A 22,968-nucleotide genomic window follows, 5' to 3' on the forward strand; every position below is an offset into this window, starting at 1 on the left:
GTAAGCATTGTTATATTAATCAACACTAGATCTAAATCGGAAGACATACAGTAGATGAGAAGATAAATTGGACCAGTTTTAGCCATAAGGGTTTAAGGCACAATATAAATTAAAAAATACCACAATTCGCCTTTGAGTGCTATGGTTCCTTTCGCAAAATCAATTCAAATTTTTTTAAGGCTAATAAGAGGAGCTTTATGAACATGTAACGGCAAACGATGGATAATAAATTGCGTTGAAAAGAAGCGAGGATAAATGTCGAATTACATTGAGCAAGCAAGAAGTCGAAATTAGGAAGACGCTGGAACGTGTCGTATCCCGTCTAAAACCCTGACGGATATGTGCTTCAGCTATGCTAGTGATGAACTTCTAGATCTCTTACTCAAAACTTAGGGTCGTAAGGTGGTATACGGTATCTAAGAATGGCAAAACCCATTACAGTGCAGTTGTCGAAACTGAATGTGAATTGTTCTCTGTGGTGCTGGCGCAGGGACAATTGTACGTCGGCTAGAAGAAGTGCCAAGTTTACGACGATTTAGGGGTGGTGGTGACAAGTGCAGTGCGAACTGCAAAAAATTTTTATGTGCCGATAGGAATGCAAATGCTGCAGTTTCATCAAAGGTCAGTAAAGTGTACAGAATAAAAGATAGCAAATAACTCCATAAGGGAAGACTAGTTTACACCGTAACAAACAGACGAATGTGAAAGAAACTCACAGATCATGACGTAGAAATAGACAAATATGTGACAAACGAAAGGGCAGACATAAACAATGGCAAACGTAATAATTTTATGCATGTTAGTTATAGATGTTAGTTTACAATAAGAGCCGATAGCTTGTGCTGCTAGTGCTCAATGTCTTTTTTTTTTTTAGTCTAAAAATATATTTCATTAATCTAAAATTATGATAATAAAAATAATAATAATAATAGTTTACAGTAATAAGTTTTTTATTATTACTGTTTACTGAGGTAAGCGGAGCAGGAAAGCTCAAGTAAGACCACTAACTTACGACATTACTACAAAAATCTTACAACCTAAACGCAATATTTAATAAAACCGTAAAAATTGAAAAATTCTAAATTTTTATGATCCTGGCCGGCTTGATGGCGGCGGCTGAATTGCTAAAAAGTCTTCAAATTTTCAAGGACAGCAAAAGTTTAACACAAGACTACAATACATTTCTTACTTATAAGTATTTGCCCCCAGAATAAACTAACTGAAATAAGCTCATCTTATTCAGTTTTTAATTAACACGATTTTAAGTGCAAAAAGCTATTGCTTGGAATAGTAAAGCTTTTCGAGCTTTTCCGCTAAGTGCTCCAAAAAAACTACTTGCACCAAATAAATTCTTGCAGGGGCATTATCACCTAATGATTTTGATCTGTTCCAATTCACTAAAATACATGCTTAAAAAGTATTTATGTTCTTTCATTCGAAAGCATTTCCAAAAAAAATAAATACGAGGCTGAAGTTGATTCGAGCGAGTGCGACTGTGCCTCTGCTAAGAAATTAAAAAACTTAGGGTGAAGTTTTTCAAACTAATCACCTCGCAATTCGTAAAGCATAAAACAAACGATTCCGTCTTTGGCAGACGCAGCGAAAGCGTTACTTTGGAACATCAAATATTCAAGAAATTGGAAAGGTCTCGTGGTGAAAGTTAATAAAAAATGTATAATAATAAAAACACAAATATTGTTCTCTTCTCTTCAAAATTAAGTCTTCTTTTGAGAATTATGCGCTGATCACTGAATTTAGTTTTAGTTTCGCGTAGGTTTTATTTATAATTCTCAAAAAGTTTTCTTTTTAATTATTTACAAAAACTTCTATTTCCACCTTCTGGTCTTTTGTGTGCGAACATATCGAGAGCCTTCTGCAAATATTCTGCTTGTATGTACTCTTTTATAAGCAAATTATCTATACTTCATTTCACAGTCGCATTTTCGTGTTTATTCCTTTTCCTGCCAATTGCATAAGGCTACATTACGTCAGCATATAAAGCATCATGATTTTTTATTTAGTTTTACCATTCTAAAAATTTCGCTTTCTAGAAAATCGGTTAGTTTTCGTGCACACTAATTTTATCAAATGTGTGATTTTCGTAACAAATTTCAAAACTTTTGAGTCGTTTTTCTCGAAACGCGATTTTTTAATATACTACCTTGAATTGGAAAAGGTTTGTAATTTTTTATGTTTAACTATTAGTAACCTGTATATAAACAAACAAACAAACAAAGTTACGACACTTAAATGCAACCGTTAGCAAAATGATAATTCAATCTACTAATGAATATACAATATTTTAAATTATATCCTACTCAAAAGATCTTTGCTGAAACGAATAAAGCTGATCGTGGATATTTTTATGTAATGAAAATCCTATAGATACTATAAAGCTTACTCATAGAGAACTTTTGAACAATGGCATGCAATCCGTCGGCGACATATATCTGATTTTCAAGCATTTAATGAAGAAAAATGGAACATCGAACTTAGTTCACTAACTAAAATTTGCAGGTGCGAAAGAGAGGTAATCATCCGTTGGTTGTCTACAAATCAGAATTAAGGAGGCCAGGTTGCTTTTTGCCGACGAAATCATGCCGATGAAATGATTGCTATAATTTTTATAGATAAGACGGTAAACTGGCCATTAAACAGGCAGCGTCACATCAACATCGCTGTTCACTGTGATGAAAGCACAACAAAGCTACCGCTTAAACAATTCCTATAATTGAGCGAATGTCATTTCCAAAGTTAACGGCTTGATAAATAAAACCAAGGCAAACATATGTGATTTTATAATTCTTCATTTTTTATTGGTACAAAACTATATAAATTTTTTCAACTTTAATATACGTTTTACAAACAGTTATTTCCCTAAAATGAGAAACTTCTCCATAAATATTTTAAAAATTAACAGAAGAAATGTAACAAATTCGTACCTGGATAAGAAGATTGGCGACAATTATTTATTAATAAAAAAAGTTGAGAAAACAAAAATTGTAAAGTTTAGCAGACGATACGTAAAAATGTACAACGTACCTATATAAATATTAAAATTAAAATTTATTGTTGGTAACATTGAAAGGGAAACAAATGTTTTGTTTTAACCTAAACCTGACTCACTAATTTGTTATATATACAAGGCACGATATTATGTTGAAGTATTGTAAAAATTATTGTTTTATTAATTAACAATAAATGCTTATGACTTTTGTAATAATTAAATATTTATGTTTTTAAGTTTTTTTATTATTCACAAAAACATAGTATAAAACAAAATAACATAGGATATTATATTAAATGTGATTAGTGATAAGGAATGTAATTTAAAACAAATAAAAAATTTATTTAATGCTTCTGCTTGAACGGAAACGTTTTATGAAACTGTTCAATAAGCGATTGCTTAAACGTGACGAAAATTGATGACTGCTGACTCTTAAGGAAGGCGAGTTGAGATGTTTACTGTTTTTTTTTTTATTTTTATTTTTTTTTTTTTTTTTATATATTTAAAATTTTGTTTGCGTTAATGAATGTTGAAGAATTTTCAAACGACTGTAAAAAATTATAAAAAAAATATTTTTTAAATGAATTACATGTATACAAATATATATATAAAATATAAAAGAAAATTCGAACCAAGCTTTATCCAAAAGAAGCTTTCTAAAAAATAAAACAACGAAAGCAGAAAAATTTTTTAAAGATTTTATACCAAAATTTATTTTTTTTTCGATTTTTTTGTAAAAAAAATTAAATATTAAAAAAAAAAAAATAATTAAGCTAATATAAAAACAAATTATTATACTTTTTCTGTATTATGAAAATATAATAAATTCCAATTATTAAAAAAAACAAAAAGTTGAATACATTTGTTTTTAACTAACAAGATTCAAAATTATTGTTTTATTCTTTTAAAGTAAAACAGCAAAATATACGTTTTTATTAAAACTTTCAATATAAAGTTAGCAAAATTTATAATTCCTCTCTGCATTGCTTAAATTTTTGTTAATATAAAACAAGAAATAAAACTGTATTCTTCTTGCGGCAAATTATGCATACCCACCACCTTAATCGCTATCTTCCTATATAATTTTTTCGTAAATGTTTCTTCTAAATAATGGACTGAAATTGAAAATAACTCATCCGTAGGCTTCGATGGCTTTTGATTTACACAAATTTGATTCTACACAATTTTTAAATTAAAACTTCCCGTTTACCAAGAAGTGGTAGAGACAATTTTTTCTACATTTTTGTGACGATTCCAGCTTAATGTTGTGTGTTTTGATGTGAACTAAATATACAATAAATAGCTAAATTTTTATTTCAGCGTTTACAGATTTGAAGATTTCCACAACGGGCAGATGTCGGACCATGATGTGAGATGTCTCTTGTAATATATTACGCTAAGCCAGCTGGAGTATTGCGTAAAGGAAGTGGAAACACTAATGAACTGAAAAGAAGAAAGAAATTCCGCCTTGTCTGGTGCGTGTGATTGGGCGAAAAGAACAAAACAGAAAGAGTTTCAAAATCTACTTTTTGCCTTGCCCAATAGTGGTGTGTATGCAAAAATATATGATGAAAAATATTACACGGTTTAGCACGGAATCATTGGTTTTTAGTATTATTACTTAGAAATATATAAATTTAAACGTAAGCAGTTGCCAAAGAACGAAAGTTAAGGGCGGAGTTTGATCTTTGTTTTATATTTAAATTAACTGAGAAGAAGAATTTAATGCGTTTTAGTAGACTTAAATTTTAGTTTATTCATTTTAGTTAAGCCTCTTTGAAGAGTTTTGGCAATGATTTATCGTTTAAAAAAAAATTAAAATTGCTTATTGCTATAAATACACATATCAAAAATTTTTAAGTTACAAGGTAAGGCCTAAAATACACATACGCATGATTGTACATGTGTATGCACATGTGCATGTATGTATGTATGTATTTATGTATGTATGTATGTATGCATGTGTGCATATATATATATATATATATATATATATGTATATATATGTGTGTGTACTTGCACGTAAGCGTATTTATAAATGGGATTAAAATTAATACTTAATCTAATAATATTTATTATTTATTGTATATGTCTTATAAACAAAATATTTACTTTTGCATAAATTTTTCGTATTAAGATTTTTTGCAATCTTTAATAGAGTTCAAGTAAAAGAAATATTTTTAGTAAGCTATTGTCGATATTCATTAAAGTAAAAATGCTACAATGCATGTATAAACGGGTTATAAACAAATTACTGGAGCATAAATTTTGATTAAGTTTCTTTTGTTAAATGTTTAGTTCAACAAAAATAAGAAAAAAAGAGCAGAGCAGTTAAAATATTACAAATGCAAACTATTATTGGTGTTATGGTTATCTTTAAAGAACTTAATTTCAATTTGAAGGTTTGGGAGACATAGAGAACATCAATAAAGAAAAAAGTTAAGGGAAAATTTATTTAAAAAGTTAAACAATCACTGTTTTAATGATGAATTTGCTGGCAGCGTAGCTGATCTTTGTACATTAACAGCATATGGCTTATAATTGGAACGTGTTGATTGACTGTTCACACGACAAATAAAGAAGACAATTACACAATTATTATACAGCGTTATAAAAAGGAAGACCAAACAAAGAGCGACAATGTTTTATGTTTTAGCACCAACGCACAAATTTTTCATTGTTGTTTAGCGTTCATGATCAAGATGTCGGGATGAGTTATCACACGAGCACATACATACATTCAAGCCATTTAATATACGACATACACAAGAGGGTACAAAAATAAAACCGGAAGAAATATTTGGAAGAAAAGTACGTGTAAATAAAATGTATATAAAAATTTATTAAAAAAAGAAAACATTTACCAAAAAATATATGAATTTTGTTATAATTTTAATAATACACGAAAGCATGAAACAAGAAAATTTTATAAAAAGTTAAAAAGGTTTCGTGTTAATTGCAAAGAATATTTCTAACCCACTTTGAATAATTATTAAATGTTAGAACAAAAGTAGTTCAGTGAAACCCCGCGACATTTAAAACTATCAGGTAGCATTCAAAAACGCATTTGCTTGTAATTCTTGTTTTTTAATAATCATTTATATACTATATAAGTGAAAACCCCTTCTTCCCTTTTCGTAGTTATCCTAAAACAATACAAAAAACGCTAACCGGCACAGTGCGTACGCTGCTATTCTGCATCATTTGCTTGAATAACCTGCAAGCTCACAAAATAATTCAAATAATTTTATTTTTCCACAAGCGAATATCACCACTACTCTTCTCTAATTTTCAACATCGAAAGGTCGCTGAAGCAGTACGCAATATTTGCTATTGAAGTTGCTGATCAAGATTCACAAAAAAGCAGTACTAAACTCGACGACATCCCCTGCTTGGCCCGGTTGCTGAAATCAACTGCTGGAAGTGCCTGTATCCTGAGAACAACAACGATAACAAGAATGAAATCTGCTCGCACAGTAATTCAACATCCCGAAGATCTATTAAGATTGCCAATGCCATCGAAAAATATCACAGACAATTGAAATATCGACAGTTAGAAAAGCTTAATGCTGTGGGTGAAAGTAATAATTGAATGATAAAATGATTAAAATTCTGAAGACTTGTCAAAGAATTTGTCGTTTTTACCAATGGAATTTGTTTAAAACTTTAGACGCTAGGAAGAAAGCAAACAATGAATGATCGCGAAACCCGCTAACGTGGTCTCAATACCTACGTTGTAATTAGCCAAAAAGAAAAACTAAATTTACTGTGTTAATCAAACGGGATGATAGTTATCACCTCCACTTGATCCATAAAAATCATACCGTGTTTTGTAAATTGCGAATATGCCTTCTGACTGACTGGGGATTTTTCCAAATTAATTTCTAAGATTATCTTGCAAAATGCCCATGGGAGCTTTAGATCAATATCAATATTTGCTTTGAAAGTTAAAATCATTTGGTTGAGTAATTTTACATTGGAATGTTATTATGAAGTATGCTATATGGCTGTACTAGTGGTAGAAAGATTGTTATTATTATAGCAAGAACACTAAGTGTTGAATTTAAAGTCTTTTAAGTCTAACTGAGTTTTTAATTTAACAACAAGTTTTTAATAAACAACTTAAATAACTTAAAATAAAACGGTGAGACTTCATCAATTGTTTGAACTGGAATCGCGACTTTCACTGGTCAAGAGCATATATAGTTTGTACGCCCTCCGGTGTTTGTTGATACGCGTTACACCTAACTTGGCTTAGCTTATACTTCAATGTAGATATTAAAATTATTCTCTTTATTTTTTACAAATTACAAATGGACAAACTGATTTCACATAATAAACGTTTCTATTTTACGTTTAATAAATAATTTTTGTTGCAAATGTTCCTAAGGCCTTTTTTGAGAATTAATTTAATGAAAATTCTCCTTGTTAAAAAGTCATCGAAAGCTTTTCCAGAAATTTCTTCCGAAAATTGTACTTGAAAAATTTATTTTGAGAAAAGAAATTTATAAGTATGGTTTGTCGCGGAGCTGTGGAACAAACACTCTACCATGCAAAAACGAATATTATTTTCAAAACAAAATTTTCGGCGCACGGTTTCAAGTAAAGTATCCAAAATGAATTAAAAATTTTTTTTTAAGTAGAAATTTCTCACGTACGGTAGAGATAGATAGATAGATAGCGAGAGAGAGGGGGAGAAAGTACCGTGGCCTGATCGAATATCCGTCGACTTAATACAATTGATTGGTAACATGTGCCCAGATGTACTGTGTGATACGTACAACTTGTGCTTCAGACCTAGCACGTGGAAAAGACAGCTCCTCTCTCCTAGACAACGTAAGCACACTCCCAGAAAGATTCGTACTGACTCATCAGTTCCTAGCTCGCTTGGACACTTTGCAGGCGTTTTCGGGGAATGATTGAAGCACTATTGATCAAAAGCATTTTGAATTGATCACACAACAGCTAATAATGCAAGGAGTGTGGATGCCTAACAAACTGCTGCCTCCCGTCCACGAACCTCCTCATTCGCTCCACATTCAAGGGTTTTGTTTGCAGTCTAGTCTCAACTAGAAAACGAACTGGAGAACCAAGACGACTTTTCTAAACTCCTGTTTGGATTTATCAAACGACGATTTATCATGGATACTATTGAAGAAGTGGTCACGGCAGCACAAAATGGATAGAACGGATAGAAGTTGATAGTCACAGCAGCCAACTCAGTTCCAATTTGACATATCTTGGAGTGCAATTAGATACGAAATTAACATTTGCGGAAGATTTTAGGAGGGTTGCGGATAAGATATTCGCAACTGCAAACACTCTATGCAAAATGAAGCCAAGCAAACGATGTATTTCGCTGCAATTTGGGCGGAAAAAGTACTGCAAACGAAAAGTCTCCTACGAAAGTTTCAAACAGTTCAAAGGATGTGAACGTTAAGAATAATATCAGCCCGCCGCTTAATTTTAACGTCAGCGGCAGCAGTTTTAAGAAGAATGTTACCCATCGAGCTACTGTTAAAGGAGAAGTTATGTACTCAAAGCGGCAAAAAGGAAGGATCGACCGGCGGAAGAAATTACAGCGATGTCCCTGGCTTTAAGACACCTTCATGTTGACAGAATGGCAACAGCGATGGGAGAAACACTCGAAAGGAAGGTAGACCTATAGCCTCATCCCAAACGTAGAACAATGGATGGGGAAGAAACACGGGGAAATTAATTTCTTCCTAAATCAATGTTTTAGTGGTCACGGAAATATTTCAAGTTAATTGTAACGTTTCGACTTACGAGCAGATAACGTATGCAACCAATGCAAAAGCATAAAGGACGATGCGCAACACACAGTTTTCATCAGTACGTATTGCGCATATTTGAGAAACAGGCTTTTCAGAGAGCTAGAAATAGAAATTACGCCAGGTGACTTACTAGCGATTATGTTAACGGACACCGAAAGATGGAAGAAACGCACCGGTCTTATGCAAGACATGCTTTGTTATAAAGCTATACGAAGGCGACATCTGAACATCTAATTTCGAGGTAATGGCAAAGCCGTTCCGGGATGTCTTTGGCCCTAGCATAAGGACACTATATGGCATTCCGCTGCCACTACGCCCAAAAAGCAAAAAAAAAAAAAAGATAGAGAGAGAGAGAGAGAGAAAGAGAGAGGTAGACAGACAGAACATTTTAAAAGAAAAAATTGACACTGCAATCCCTTCAAATTTTTTTTCACACGAAAACTACCTGTAAGTAATCTCACCTTGGTGATATTTTACTACCATCATTATTGCTACTGTTATTTGAGGAGGAATTTGCCTTGTATCCGCATTTTTGAATACGTTTAGAGAGACGTGACACCCATAGATTCTGTTCGTCGGGTGTCGACGCCAATAGAAGCATCTCACGAGCACTATGAGGGTCATGGTGAAGTTTACATGGAGCCAAGGGATCATTATTATCCACATGTTCTTTATGGATTTTATTGCGGCATCTATTGAAATTAAAGTTTTCATTGCTTTAGTCTATTTTATAAACGAATGTAGGCTAAACTTACCTTTTGCACTCGTAGGCCGCTGGCGGTTTAAACATGTGCCATAATGGTTTAGGGCAAACTTCACAAGCCGTAGGCATATGATAGGTAATATGGACAAATTCATGACCTGAAATTTTGGTATAGACGCTAGACAAATTCATAGTTTTTTACTCTAAAGAGACAATACCTTTATGCAATATGGAACCGGGGCGTTCCTCAACACTTGCAGCTCTTAACACACTTATATCCAATTGGTTTTGTTCATCCGGTCGTCGGGCTTCACCTTCACCAGCATAAAGCAATTGGAAAATGCGCGGTATTTCTTTGGCATCAGCTCTTATAACATCACCCTGAGTCACTGAACGTACGTGAAATACTTTGCTGTAAGCAAATTTAATTAATTATAGAAATTTGTAAGAAACTTAAAAAAATCGTTTACTACAAACCTTAAATCTAATATTAGCACAGGATCACTAGTGTTTTGTTTATCAATTTCCGAATTATAGAAAATAATTTTGCGCGAAGAGACGACCACAAACTGGCGCTTCCAACCATGACGTCGTATATTCTGTTTATTGGGCACGCTTAGCCATCCCTCGAATACCGAATCCTGTATAAGGGAGAGCAGAGATGAGTTCTAAGCTCAAACAACAACAGTTGAATGGAGTTACGATAGTAAAGAATTTTTAAAAAAGATAAAAAGTTTTTTGTTTGGTTTAGATGAAATGAAATCGTGACGGTAGTAGATGGTGATGGATGTTCACGTTTTCATGGTGATGTTGAATGAAAGTAAAGAAATTTATGAAAATATATAAAAAATGAAAAAGAAAATGTATAAAATGTGTGGTGAAGCGAAAGGAGTAGACCTTTGGAACTTACTTGATTGTCTTCGGGATCATTGTCGGCCGAGGAGAGAGAGGCAGTTTCATTTAATTTCGATTGCAACTGCTCTATTTCAGTAGCTTTACAGTCAATTTCCATTTGCAATTTTTGCTTAACCTGCATAGAAGATTGTAGAACCTAGTGAGCTATTTACCTAAAATCTATGTTTGGAATCTTACGTGACTATCTTCGATGGCTTGACTTTGTAGGTCTTGGAACTTTGACAACAGTTGATTATATTTTTCACGCTCCTGTTGCATTTCTTGTTGCAATCGACGCATTTCTTTCTCTTTTTTGCGCAGCTCAGCTGATGAACGAGCTTTACCTTTTTGTTCTAGTAAATAAATAAAAAAAATAATAACAGTAGTCTGTTCCAACAGAAATATATCAAATTGTATACACTATATTTTATTTAATATTAACTACATATATTTTTAATGCAAAGAAACTTACTCTGCAAATCAGTATCTCGGCGATTCATGACCTCTGCCAATTTATTAACCGCCACTTGTTTTAACAGCATTTCATTCTTCCATTTCTCTTTTAATTTAACAATTTCCTCTTCTTTCGTGTTTCTTAATTGTGCCAATTCCTCCTGTAATTTCTTATGCTGTTGCATGGCGTCTTCGTACTCGTTGTTCTTTTGATTTAATGTTTTAACAAGATCGCTTTCAGCGTCTTTTGCAGTTGATAGCACAACTTCTTTTGCAGCCATTTCATTACGATGTTTGGCAATGAAATCTTTTAGTTCTAATTCCTTAATAGTTTTTTCCTTCTCCAAATCGGCTACCGTCTCTTCTGCTATTGACCGAGCGAGCGCTTCTGAGTCTGCACGAGCAACTGCCACCTGAACTTGATGTTTCAAGGAAACGCGTTCTTCTTTAAGGTCTTGGATCTCTCTACATCTTTCCTCTATTTCCTCGCGATGTTCATTGGCTTGTGCCTTATACAGACGGGAGAATATTTGTTCAGCTTCTAGTTGATCTTGTAATTCACGTTTCTGCAAAATCTCCTTGTTTAAAGCGTTTTTTATTTGCCCGATATCTTCCTCATATTTTCGTTTATTTTCCCTTAGTGCGGTTAATTCTTTTTGTAATTGGTTTTCCCGCGACTTCAAATGAGCCACTTCCGAAGTTTTCAGACTTAAATCGGAAAGCAGGGAATTCTTTTTAGTGTGTTCCTGATCCAGTTGCGATTGCAGAACCATAACTTTTTCTGCCTCCTGACGACACTCACCTTCAAGTTTTTGCAGCCTTTGTTGTATCTGACGATAGTCTACGGAAAGCATATTGAGTTGACGCTCTTTTTCCTGAGAATTTTGATCAGCTTTAATGCGGGCCGACTTCTCTTCATTGAGTTTAGTTTGCAAAGCTTTAACCTCTTGCAAATTCGCCTCTTCCCGACTAAGCATTCGTGATTTTTCAGTCTCCTGATGGGCTTTAACTTCTTGCTGGTATCTACCCTGAGCAGCTTTTAATTCAAAGTCTAAGCTGGCATTTGCCTTTTCCAGATCTGATATTTTTTCATTTAAAACACGATTATCTTCATAGGCTTTTTGCTCCCGACCAATGGCTCTTTCCAGGTCATTAGATAAATTTTGCAATTTATTTTCAGATTCCTTGTGCGACTCTTTTAATTGAGACCTCGAATTCTTCTCTTGGGCCAATTGTGCTTGCAGCTCAGCCACTTCATGTTGTAATGTTTCTTTTTGAGTTTGCAATCCCGATATCGTTGTCTGCAACTGCAATATTTTCGCCTCTAGTTCCTGCTTAGCTAAACCCCACTCAGCTATTTGCTTTTTAAGTTTCTGAGAATTTTCTGTTTCATTTTTGAAATTTTCTTCCATTTCTTTTAATTGTTTTTCAAGAGCAATAATTTTATCGTTATGATGTTGGTGGTTGTTCATTTCACGGGTACGTATTTTCTGCTCATTATCAAGATTCCTTTGAGTTTCGGCTAAAAGCACTTCAGTTTTCTTACGTAATTCAACTTCCTGCTCCATCTTTTGCAAAGCCGTTTTATATTTATGCTGAGTAATAGCCAAATCTTTTTCATACTCAGAGGCCATTAACTGTATACCTGCCTCTCGCTTGATAACCAGTTCTAATTGTTGTCTTAAAGCCTTATCTTGCTTTTCCAAGGTCTCGTTATGATCGCGTTCTCTTTCCAGCAAAGCTTCCAAACGTTTAATTTCGCTCGAATTCGACGGTCTATGACGGTGATTATGGTTTACTGAATTGGGTACATCTTCTTTAGCTTCAGCATCAACAGTGTCATTGCTTAATAGCTGATAATCACCAGTGTAGGTAAAGCCAATGAAAGGTAAATGGTTACCATCGAAGTTTTTGGGTGTTGGAAATACCTCCTCAGGGGTTTCGTCACGCTCAATATCCTCAAAATTACGAGTGTCATCGTCAGACGACAACTCCGGTACCACTGGTGGCACACTCTCTCGAATATTATCAAAATTCCAAGTATCATTGTGAAAAAAAGGATGGGCCTTTATCTCGTCAATACCTTGGCGACCCAGGCGTTGAGTGCGATCAGTAAGGAATGCTCTTATTAGACTCTTTGCATTTTCACTGAGTTCCACTTCAGCTGGAAAACTTAAGGAATTCTTATGATCCATGATCTTACCATAAGTGCCCACCAAAGAATCCGCATAAAACGGAGTATCGCCTACCAACATCTCGTATAAAAAAATGCCAACCGACCACCAATCACATTCGCGCCCATATTCATTATCTACTCCCTGGGATTGTAAGACCTCCGGACTTATATAGTCAGGAGTACCAACGGCATTATTAGATACTACTAAACCATTCGATCCCATACGCATACAAGTTCCAAAATCAGCGAGTTTCAAATGCCCATAACGATCCAACAACATGTTATCGGGTTTAACATCACGGTGCACGAAACCCATGTTATGTATTGTGTCCAAGGCCAGAACAACTTCCATAGCATAGAATATTGCCCATTTCTCGGGTATCTCATACATCGACATTAACGACACAACATCACCACCCGGCATATAATCCATAACCATATACAGAAATTTTTGATCTTGAAAGGCAAAATGCAATTGAACAATCCAATCAGAATTGGCATGAGCCATTATGTGACGCTCCTCCCAAAAAAATGCTGAATCAGGACGTTTCATCATTTCGAATTTCGAAAGGCGTTTCATGGCATATACCTGCCGCGAAGTTTTATGCCGAACCAATTGCACTTCACCAAAAGCACCAGCACCAATAATCTTAATAAAATGAAAATCATCGACATTCATGCGAAGTTGGCAGATTTGTTGTGCGAGCGATTTGTCTAGATAAAAAAGGGGAATTTTTGTTGGAATTTAGATAATTTCAAATAGCCGAAGAAATAGTCAAAATTTAAGCGATAATAACATACCAAATCTATATATAAATATGCATACAACTTACATTTTGTAGCATACGCTTCGATATTTTTTAGTCGTTTCAATGACTCATGATCACAATCGTTAACTAATGCTGTGACCGTGTCTAGCAGACAGTCTACATTGCATATACTGTACGGATTACGCATCTCCTGCTCTAATATTTGAGCCCTAAAAACAAACAAAGCGATTACTTAAATGTAAATATAAATAAAAAAATTAGTTAATAATAAACTACATGAACCTACTTCATGTACGACGTACAAAAAACTATATTACTTAGTTATATGAATGTATACGTATTAGCTCCTGGTGTTGGCATTACAATGTGTGCATAGCGATTTCATCAACGCATAAATCGATAAAGTAAAAAGTTCTATACACCTTAGGACGTATTCTGAATGCTCACTATCACCTGATGGGAAGACACAAAAATTACAAAGTATCTTTGTTTCTTATTTCTCATTTGACTAAACAGGACCCGTTTGCAAAGAAAATCTCTAGCCCATAATCATCCAAACCTCACTTTCCTACGTATATTTTACAACGCTACAGATAAATGAAACCAGTTAAGCTCCTCACCAGACACATCTTGAGTACCCACTGCCTCAAGAGTCATGGAACTTGTTGACAGTTGCAGTTTCGTTCAATAACCGATTTTGCCATCTTGCTTTAGGTGCACCGAATTTTAGCTCGGTAGTTGACGAAAACAACCTCTGATTCATTCAATTAAAGTGAAACTTGTATAACTTATTTTTTTCGGCCCAAGGATGCTGCTAAATGTTACTAGGTTTTGATAGTTGGCGCTGTAGACAAGTTTCTGTGTTATTAGATCGATTACAATGAAATTTATATACAATATTATATTTATTCTCGCTGTATGATTTTCATTCGTGAGCTGACTCGCTGCACTTCCTTTGACATAGTTTAAAAAAAAAATAATAATAATAAATTAATTTTTTTTATAAGTAAACTCTAAACATGAATATATTTACTACAATAAAGAAATGCTGCGAAGTGGACGGACAAATGTTGCTTCATGAAGTCGAAATGTTCGACAACACATACGAAACATACAAGCAAATAGATATAAAAAACAAATAAGAAAGCTACATTCGGCTGGAGTCGAATCCCGCATACCGAACACCATAAAAATCTTTGGCGCCCAATGCTTTTCCTTATTGTCATAAAAACGTGAATGCGATAAAACTGATCTTTCAAACTTCATTTCGCTAAAAGGTATCGTTAAGAAAAATCCACCACAATTAATTTAGCCTGTCGAATTGTACTCTGCAAGTGCTTTTATGTAATACTCATGTCAAAGGTATTGTAACGAAAAAATCAGTCCACTACGTCGTGACGCCCACCATAATTATTTAGATGCATTTTTAGGCAGATAATTTATCTTTATTTGAAGAATGTACAAAATAGTTTTAAGACAGGATGCGTCTTGTTTACCTTATAATTAATATGCATAAAACCTCAAAAAAGTGGGAAAAAAGAAACTTAATTATCTGCAACTCTGCGTGGGCATGGCAAATTTTTCCCATTTTAACAAGCGCAAAGTTCAGCCCTCTATCTCTTATAATTTGTGAGCAATGAGGAAGAACCTACAAATTTTCATTTTTGAAAAGCAGGGTTGTGTTCAGCTTACGTTTCGTTGCGGGCTTGTGCTTTGACTAATTCGGCCCATTTTAAATACTAACCGGCGTGCAAACAATTCCAACTTTTCTATCAAATTTAAAGTCGATATACTCATTTTTGCCACTTTTGAGAATGTCAAAAACACACACAGACGCACAGATGGACAGACATGAATTAATCAGTTCAGAATTTCACAGTGATCAAGAATATATATATACCTTATAGAGCCCCTGAAGCTTCTTTTGGGTGTTGCAAACATCCTGGCAAAATGAATAAAATTCATATCGTTTAGTGATGGGAATAATAATAGTCACATCGAAATGAATCGAAGAGATTGAGAGAGTACGATCGCGTGTAGGCCGAAATAACGAAGACAGCACACAAGAAAATAAGTCAATGGAATCAAGAAGCGCACATTTGCGTGCATATGATAATCGTCAAAAAAATGGATCACCAAGAGATAGACAACCTCGAGCGGACGCAGGTGGTAACACACAGCAAATGATACAGCGTGTATTAATTTTGTGCGCCCAGAAGAGCTTCAGATAGACCCACATTTTATTATATTGATCGAATCAGAATCAGGTTCTATGTTTCACCTACCACTTCCCATATAATGCCTTATTTTCAGAAGTCGCTATGAAAAAATATAATATTCAGAATTTCTTAACAACGACCGCGGATTAACACTATATCGGCATTGTATATTGGTATGAAAATTTTAAATTGGACAGTGTACTTTCGTGAACCTTTTGCGATGTAACCTTCCTTGCGGAAACTCAATTTTTAGACGGTTAAAAATATAATTTTCAATATTTGATAATGAAAATTGGTCCATAACAGTTAATTAACAAAAAAGTCAACTTTACCAAATTTGGACCATGTATGTCTATTTTTTTGATACCATTGCATAGTAGGATTCTCAGGAAATGCAAACCCTTATATACTAAAAGAGCCTAATTGTAAATGTTTTATGGTAAAAATTTGTTCGCTGTAGCAATTTGACATTGCGTGGACTCGATACAAGATTTCTTATGAATAGTAAGTCGTTCAGAAAAAGGTTTAATTTTTAATACTTTGTGGTGAGAATCGGTCCATAGTAACCGTTTAGCAAAAAAATTAACGGTAGATAATTTGAATCACACAGCTCGACTGTGTGACTCCACTGTAAACAGCGGCTATCGCGAAAGCAAGCCCTTATATGAAAATAATTAAATAAATAAAATATTAATGACGGAAACTCAAAAATAATAAAATTTGTAGAAAGTAAGTTAAGATTGCTCAAGTTGGATCATGCCTTGCGATGTTTTAGGCATCCTCCAATAAGCGGGCTGCCATGAAAAATTCGCCTTCGCATGAAAATAATATGTAATTTTTGTTGTAAAATTATCAAAACGAGTGAATGGCTGTACTAGGCCAAGTGGTGTAGGGTATCTAATAGTCGGCCATGCTACACTATAATGTTCCTACTTTTTTTTCCAAATGTCAAGTTTGCCACCAATGTTTACGAAGAACTTGTAAGTACGCTAGGAGAACTCAAATAGGCATTAGAAGTTCTTATAGACACAATGATTCAATTATTATAAATTAACTATTCTCCATATCAAAGAATATGTTATGGAAATTCAAAAAATATAAACATACATAACAATTATGAACGCATGTTGACTAATGGTTCTCCTGCGCAAAACCTTAGTTTTACAAAGAGCCGAAAGACCTGGTGGCTATGCGTATAGTATAAAGACAACTGCAGAACCTACAGCGAACTAAAAAATCAGCTCAACTTTATTCTTGTCTCACCTAAGCACCTTATTAGCAAATTTCGATATATATGTGAGCACAATATTTTGTGATGGTTCTGCATCATTGGTTCTAATCGGACGCCTACTGATCTAATGTACAACAGACGATTTTACAGAGATCTTACTGATTCCTTTCTTGCGAGTGGGTATTGTGATGTACGTTACCAATCACCTTCGAAAAATTAATTTTGAAAGCGTGCAGATAAAATCAAGAAATACACATACCGTAGACTTGCATACTTGGTTGGACCAAATGCCACTGTATCACAGATGTATAAGTATTAAGATTAATTTTTCCATTTAAAACCGAATGTACTGCTTGCTGTGATTAGAAGCGTTAATAAAAAGTATTCAGTAGAATTCCTCTAATATTTTATATATAGTTTTGACGAAGAATTGTATCTTTTTTGTAAAATTCGCATACTAACCAGCCAGAGTTTTAATAATGGGGGACGTTCGGTGAACCTTCTCAAACGAAATCTAATGGTGAGAATGCTAATTATTATGAGTCATTGGCGTTTATCCATTATGCTAGAAGTTTAACTGTATTGTTACAATCGTTTCTATACACACTGGAATTGCCTGCTGCAGAAGGTGGATCCAGCTAAAACTCTATTCCACTTTTGCAGGATATAATGTTCTTAAAAGCTTCTTCTAATTTGATATCAGAAACGATTTTATATGTTTTGCAAAGTCATTTCCACATTTACAGCATTACGTAAAAAAACTTTATGATAATTGTTTAAGTAAATATTTATGAAAAATTATCAAAAATATTTATTTACGGAAAATTTGCGTAAACATTAATTTATCAATGGACAAGCGACAACAATGCAAACAAACTAAAATTTAGCAAAAAAAAAAAATATATTTCTGCAATATTTTAAAGCACGATAAGTACTGTATAAAAATAAATATTAAATGTAAGTGTCGTAAGTGATAAAAGAAATAACAAAAAAATATTCTTCACTTGAATTGAATATTTTGTTACACACAATTTAACATATTTCGTTTTTTCTTTTTAACGAAAACACTACTTACAAGATGATATAAAACAATAAGAATGCTATTCTTTGGTAGCAACTAGTCTTTCTTAAGGTCGTATTTTTCCTTTAGCTATTGTCACTGTTGCACAAATTCAAGAATCTTTACAAATTGTACTAAATTTACCATCACGTCCATTCCCGGCGTATTAGTGAAATTTGAGATGTTTGTAATCACATAATTGATCGTATCGTGAAAAAATTGTAGTCTCTCTACAATATTTATAGAGTATTGTAATGCCAATAAAAGAAAATCAGCAAAGCAACAGATCAAAAGAGTGAAATAGTTGTATGCTAAAGTTGCCCATTATAAGCCACTTCCAAGAAATGGAGATTCCTAAAAACAGTTTACGGCGCACATACACCTACAACTACTTGTATATAAAATCCTAAGACGACTTGATTAACTTAAGAACGCACACCATTGTACGATATAGTTTTAAAGTGTGGAAGGCTAAGCAATAACAAGTCAAACAAAGCCTCACATTTCATACCAGCGAAGTCATTAAACAATTAACGTGCTACATAACGAACGAAAAAATGGTGTTATTGAAAGCAAAATTTGGTGAGGGCCGCATTTAAAGAAGCACTCTCTAATAGCTTTGTATATTCTAAAAAAGTGGACTGAAAACATATCACAAACTATGGAAGTAGCAAATTCTACCAAAAATGTTGCTGCGTTTTAAGCAAGAAATTTCAACAATAAAGCAAACGACACTTAAATATCATAGTATTAGTGTATACGGCAAAAAAAATAGCGTAATTTGAAAAGAAAAAGAGATGAGAGGTAAAACTTCGCCGTGAGGAACAATTACAAATAACATTATTATGATGCACAGAAGTTGTGCCTTTATTATAAAAACTTTTTGTTAATACTTATCGTTCTACATTTCTAACCACTTCTATCTAAATAATTAAAATTTTAAGCGTAAATCTTATTTTAGGCAAAAACAAAACCAATATGTAAGCCATATTTGTGGATAAAAAGCGAATATGTAGTCTATGCACACATAGTAAGAAGTATCCTTATATTATTCTTCTAAATTATCCCTAATTTTCGTAAAACGGTCCACATTGGCGTGAAGTATAAAAAGCTATAAAAAAAAATTTAATTATTATTTACACGATTACAGCGAATAATTTCAAGTCAGTATATTACTGACTGGCCGAGAATTTTGTACATTATTCCATATCTAGGAGATTTTGATTTGAAACTTTCGTAAATATTTCCTGTACTGTACCAAAATTCGTCTTTGCAAACTATTTATATACGCTGGAGCATTCTGGCGCAACTTTTCATTACGACAGGTCAGAGTCAGGCATATTTGGATATAAAAAATAATATTTATTATGCGATTTTTATTCTTATTGATGGGACCAACCTAAATTCCAGCCTAAAAAAAAAAGAATAACTGATATTCGACTTAGGCCCCTTACCTCTCTGGATTACAATTGCAAAAAAGACCAAAACGCAATAACTCGATTCATTCGTACCATGTTATTGGAAATAGTTGACGCCTATATAGTTTATATGTTGAATTGTCATTTCGAATTACAATTCAGAGAGAATATGGAGCCATCGATTTATGAGAATGTGCGTCTACTGCACTATAAATGAATGTGTTGATAATTTGGAAAACCGCTGTTTCAGGAACAAAATTTTGCACAAAATATCGTACACACTGTCTTTGATAACTAAAATTCATGTCAGCTGTTTATTGCGACTTCACTTTTGGGTTACTGAGCATAAATTGCAATTTCTTTTTTGTTTTCTGATGTAGCATCCCTGGTTTGAAATTAGCAAGCCACCGACAAATGTTTGCTTTCTTAAGAGAAATGCAATAACACCAAGTACTTTTTCCAGTAGTGCCAATAATAATACTTTCCACTTTTTTTTGTTAGAAACGCCACATTTTTATGTAATTTATGAGAATTATTAACAGATAGATTAGACATTTCATAAATATTCTCAACAAATTCCATTTGGCTGACTGAAAAACGTTTACTACACTAGTTGGTATCAACTAAAAAATATCGTACAGCGTTAACGGGGAAAACACTGCGAGAGCCTTCAAAAGGCTTTTTTTAAATTTTTTTGGATGGAAAAAAAGGTTATAAAGTAATGGTATTCCAGGAAGTTATTAAACGTTCATCTTAGTATAGAAAAAAAATTATTTTCGACAAATATTAAAAAGTGGCGACATGCAGCCATTCTCACGAAGCATCTTTAATTTAGAGGACAGTGTGACACGAGGCGTAAATTGTGCAAACTGGAGTCTAAGAAGAGAATTTCATTTATAGCTGGAGAAGCGAGCAAGATTTATTATAAATACTGATTTTTTTGCCATAGGCAAATATATGAATGAAAAAGTTTAATTTGTGACCAAATAAATCAGTCTTTCGTTAATAACAAAAATATTCCACATACTCCTTCAAGGAGCATGCTATTTTTACAAAATAGCTTGTCGTTTTGCCACCCAACTATTTTAAAGATTTGGATTGTGGTGCAAACGCCTTTTTTATGACAACCAATTTTTTAATCATTTCCGGCACAATCGCAGAAAATAAAAATGCGTTTTCCTGTACAAATATTCTGTTTGATTTCCTTTTTCAAGAAAGTGTCGCATTTGCCTTTGCGTATCATTAAATGTACCGAATTGCGTATGAGAGGTTTATCATTATCCTAATGTCTCCGGCATTGCCGTTATCAAACTAACATTCACGTACAATTTTTTGTCTCCCTATAAATCATTCAATTTTAATAGGTATTCGCATGACAATTTTTTTTTTTTCAGCTTTAACACTTTTTTCTTGATAGTATAATCCTAATAATGTTCCTTGATTTGTAATATCGCTACTTTTACTTTTCTCTTCAGCGAACAGTTTTTTAATCGATAAAAATCGATCAGAAATTGAAAAAAAAAATTACTATAATATCATCACTGTAATGCGATGAGAAGGGGAAATACTGAAACTAAATTATAGAGGAAGGCTGCAACACGTGCGACGGGAGCTATGTATTATTTTGCGTTTCTGCACCTGTTTTTTTCAGAATACTATGGTAAATGTTTTTTAATTTTTTTCTTAATAATACGTGACATAGAACTTGAAACGTCCGATTATTCTCCATTCTTTTTTCTCCCTTCTTCTTTTATCAAGGCTGCTCATTTTTTTCCCAGACACACCAATATTTCATACATGCCAACTTTGTTCTTTATGACCACCAATGACAGTCGCTGACGTTAGCAAGCCACTGTAGGGTTGCAATTGAAACAAATTTTTCACCACGCAATGTCCCCACATATTGATGTATGGCATCATTTTGCTTCTGGCTTGGGGCTGGGGTACGGCTATTAACGTTGAATAAACCCGACGCTAATTTTTGCGTTTGGGGTTTAGAACTGTCGACAATGTATACGACTTTTGCCTATGTCAAACGAAAATTCATCAAAATTGTTTTTGAATATCATATTCAAAGGGAAATAAACCGAAATGTCACAGAAAAATATCATATAATTAGTGAATACAAAAAATTACCTTATGCTATTAAGGACGAAAATTCCAAAATGTTGAGAAGAGCAAATAATTATTTTCGATGATTTTCTTTTGCAGTGCTATAAAATAAAGAACCATTTGGGAACCATTAAAACAAGAATTAAAGCGTTACTAAAGAACGTTTCTCAAGTAGTATCAGCAAGAGTTCAGTCATGGCTATGTGTATTGAAATAAATGCAAAATAATTTATTTAGATTATTGCTTTTGCAATTGGAAACACTTTAACTCTGCACACTATCTTTTTTTTGTAACCGCATTCTGGCTTAAGAGCAGAGAAGACTTTCTTTTTTGGCTATATTTTTTATAAGCATACCAAATTTGGTATTCCGAAATAATAGCACAGTCAAACTCTCTAATATCAATTCTTTTGTAAAACAGAATTGTTTAGCAATAAAAAGCGTTACAGGAAGTTTCAAAACAGTGCCTTTAAAAATAGAGCGAATTGAAACGAAGTTATTAATATACTATTTTAGAATAATAGCTAATAAACTGGCAATCTTTTGTGCTGTAATCTAATGAAACTGATAAATAGTTAAATGAAGAGCTTTTATATACACCTATTTTTCTATATTTTCATAAATTTCATAAATATATTCCGAGTAACTTTTTTCCATCTTTTCATTCTTCTCATATCCCCGCTCTGCGCATATGTAATAAGAGCTGTACCATCAGCTCTATAGTAAGTAACTCCTTTTTGCATGCCTGCAAATTTTTTAATAATCGTAACATATCAAAAACTCATAAAAAGTCACAAAATCAATTCAGCATCGGCTTGAGTATGGATTCTACTTGCGGGACCTCTACGATATTGCGCAGAGTAACCCTATTTAGTTTGCTATGTATTCAACTCTTATCCTATAGAAAATTTGTTTGTCGTTCATCTACTGTGACATACTGATATATACACATATATATTTATAAGGGTGTGAAGATAAATTCGAATTTAACTAGTAAAGACACCTACCATTTCTGTTAACATACCTCTGTTAACGACTTAACAGAGCTCATGTTAAATAATTCCAATTGAGATATAGTTGGTTTGAAAGCCTAATCCGTCCATATTAAAAAAAAGAAAATATTTTTGTGGG

At 33.4% G+C, this 22,968-nt stretch overlaps 1 protein-coding gene across 7 annotated transcripts in view; it reads right to left on the reverse strand.

Annotated features, from left to right (window-relative positions):
• Positions 1-3,487: 3,487 nt before the first annotated feature.
• The window catches only part of LOC119637529 (rho-associated protein kinase 2), a 60,353-nt gene continuing 40,872 nt past the window's right edge, over positions 3,488-22,968 (reverse strand). For 4 of the 7 annotated variants that reach the window (XM_038033590.1, XM_038033592.1, XM_038033595.1 and 1 more), the window contains 9 exons: positions 13,862-14,007; positions 10,872-13,742; positions 10,598-10,752; positions 10,416-10,535; positions 9,983-10,173; positions 9,724-9,917; positions 9,558-9,663; positions 9,264-9,494; positions 5,150-5,566 (listed from right to left, as the gene is read on the reverse strand). In XM_038033590.1, the coding sequence (XP_037889518.1) occupies positions 5,479-5,566; positions 9,264-9,494; positions 9,558-9,663; positions 9,724-9,917; positions 9,983-10,173; positions 10,416-10,535; positions 10,598-10,752; positions 10,872-13,742; positions 13,862-14,007 (4,102 nt within the window). In that variant the 3' untranslated portion in view covers positions 5,150-5,478. Of the gene's footprint in view, positions 3,556-5,149; positions 5,567-5,878; positions 6,442-9,263; positions 9,495-9,557; positions 9,664-9,723; positions 9,918-9,982; positions 10,174-10,415; positions 10,536-10,597; positions 10,753-10,871; positions 13,743-13,861; positions 14,008-22,968 lie in introns of those variants that run through there. The other 3 variants (XM_038033594.1, XM_038033593.1, XM_038033591.1) reach the window with 3 other exon arrangements.

Source organism: Glossina fuscipes, unplaced genomic scaffold (genome assembly GCF_014805625.2).
Source record: "Glossina fuscipes isolate IAEA_lab_2018 unplaced genomic scaffold, Yale_Gfus_2 60, whole genome shotgun sequence".
NCBI classification, from domain to species: domain Eukaryota; kingdom Metazoa; phylum Arthropoda; class Insecta; order Diptera; family Glossinidae; genus Glossina; species Glossina fuscipes.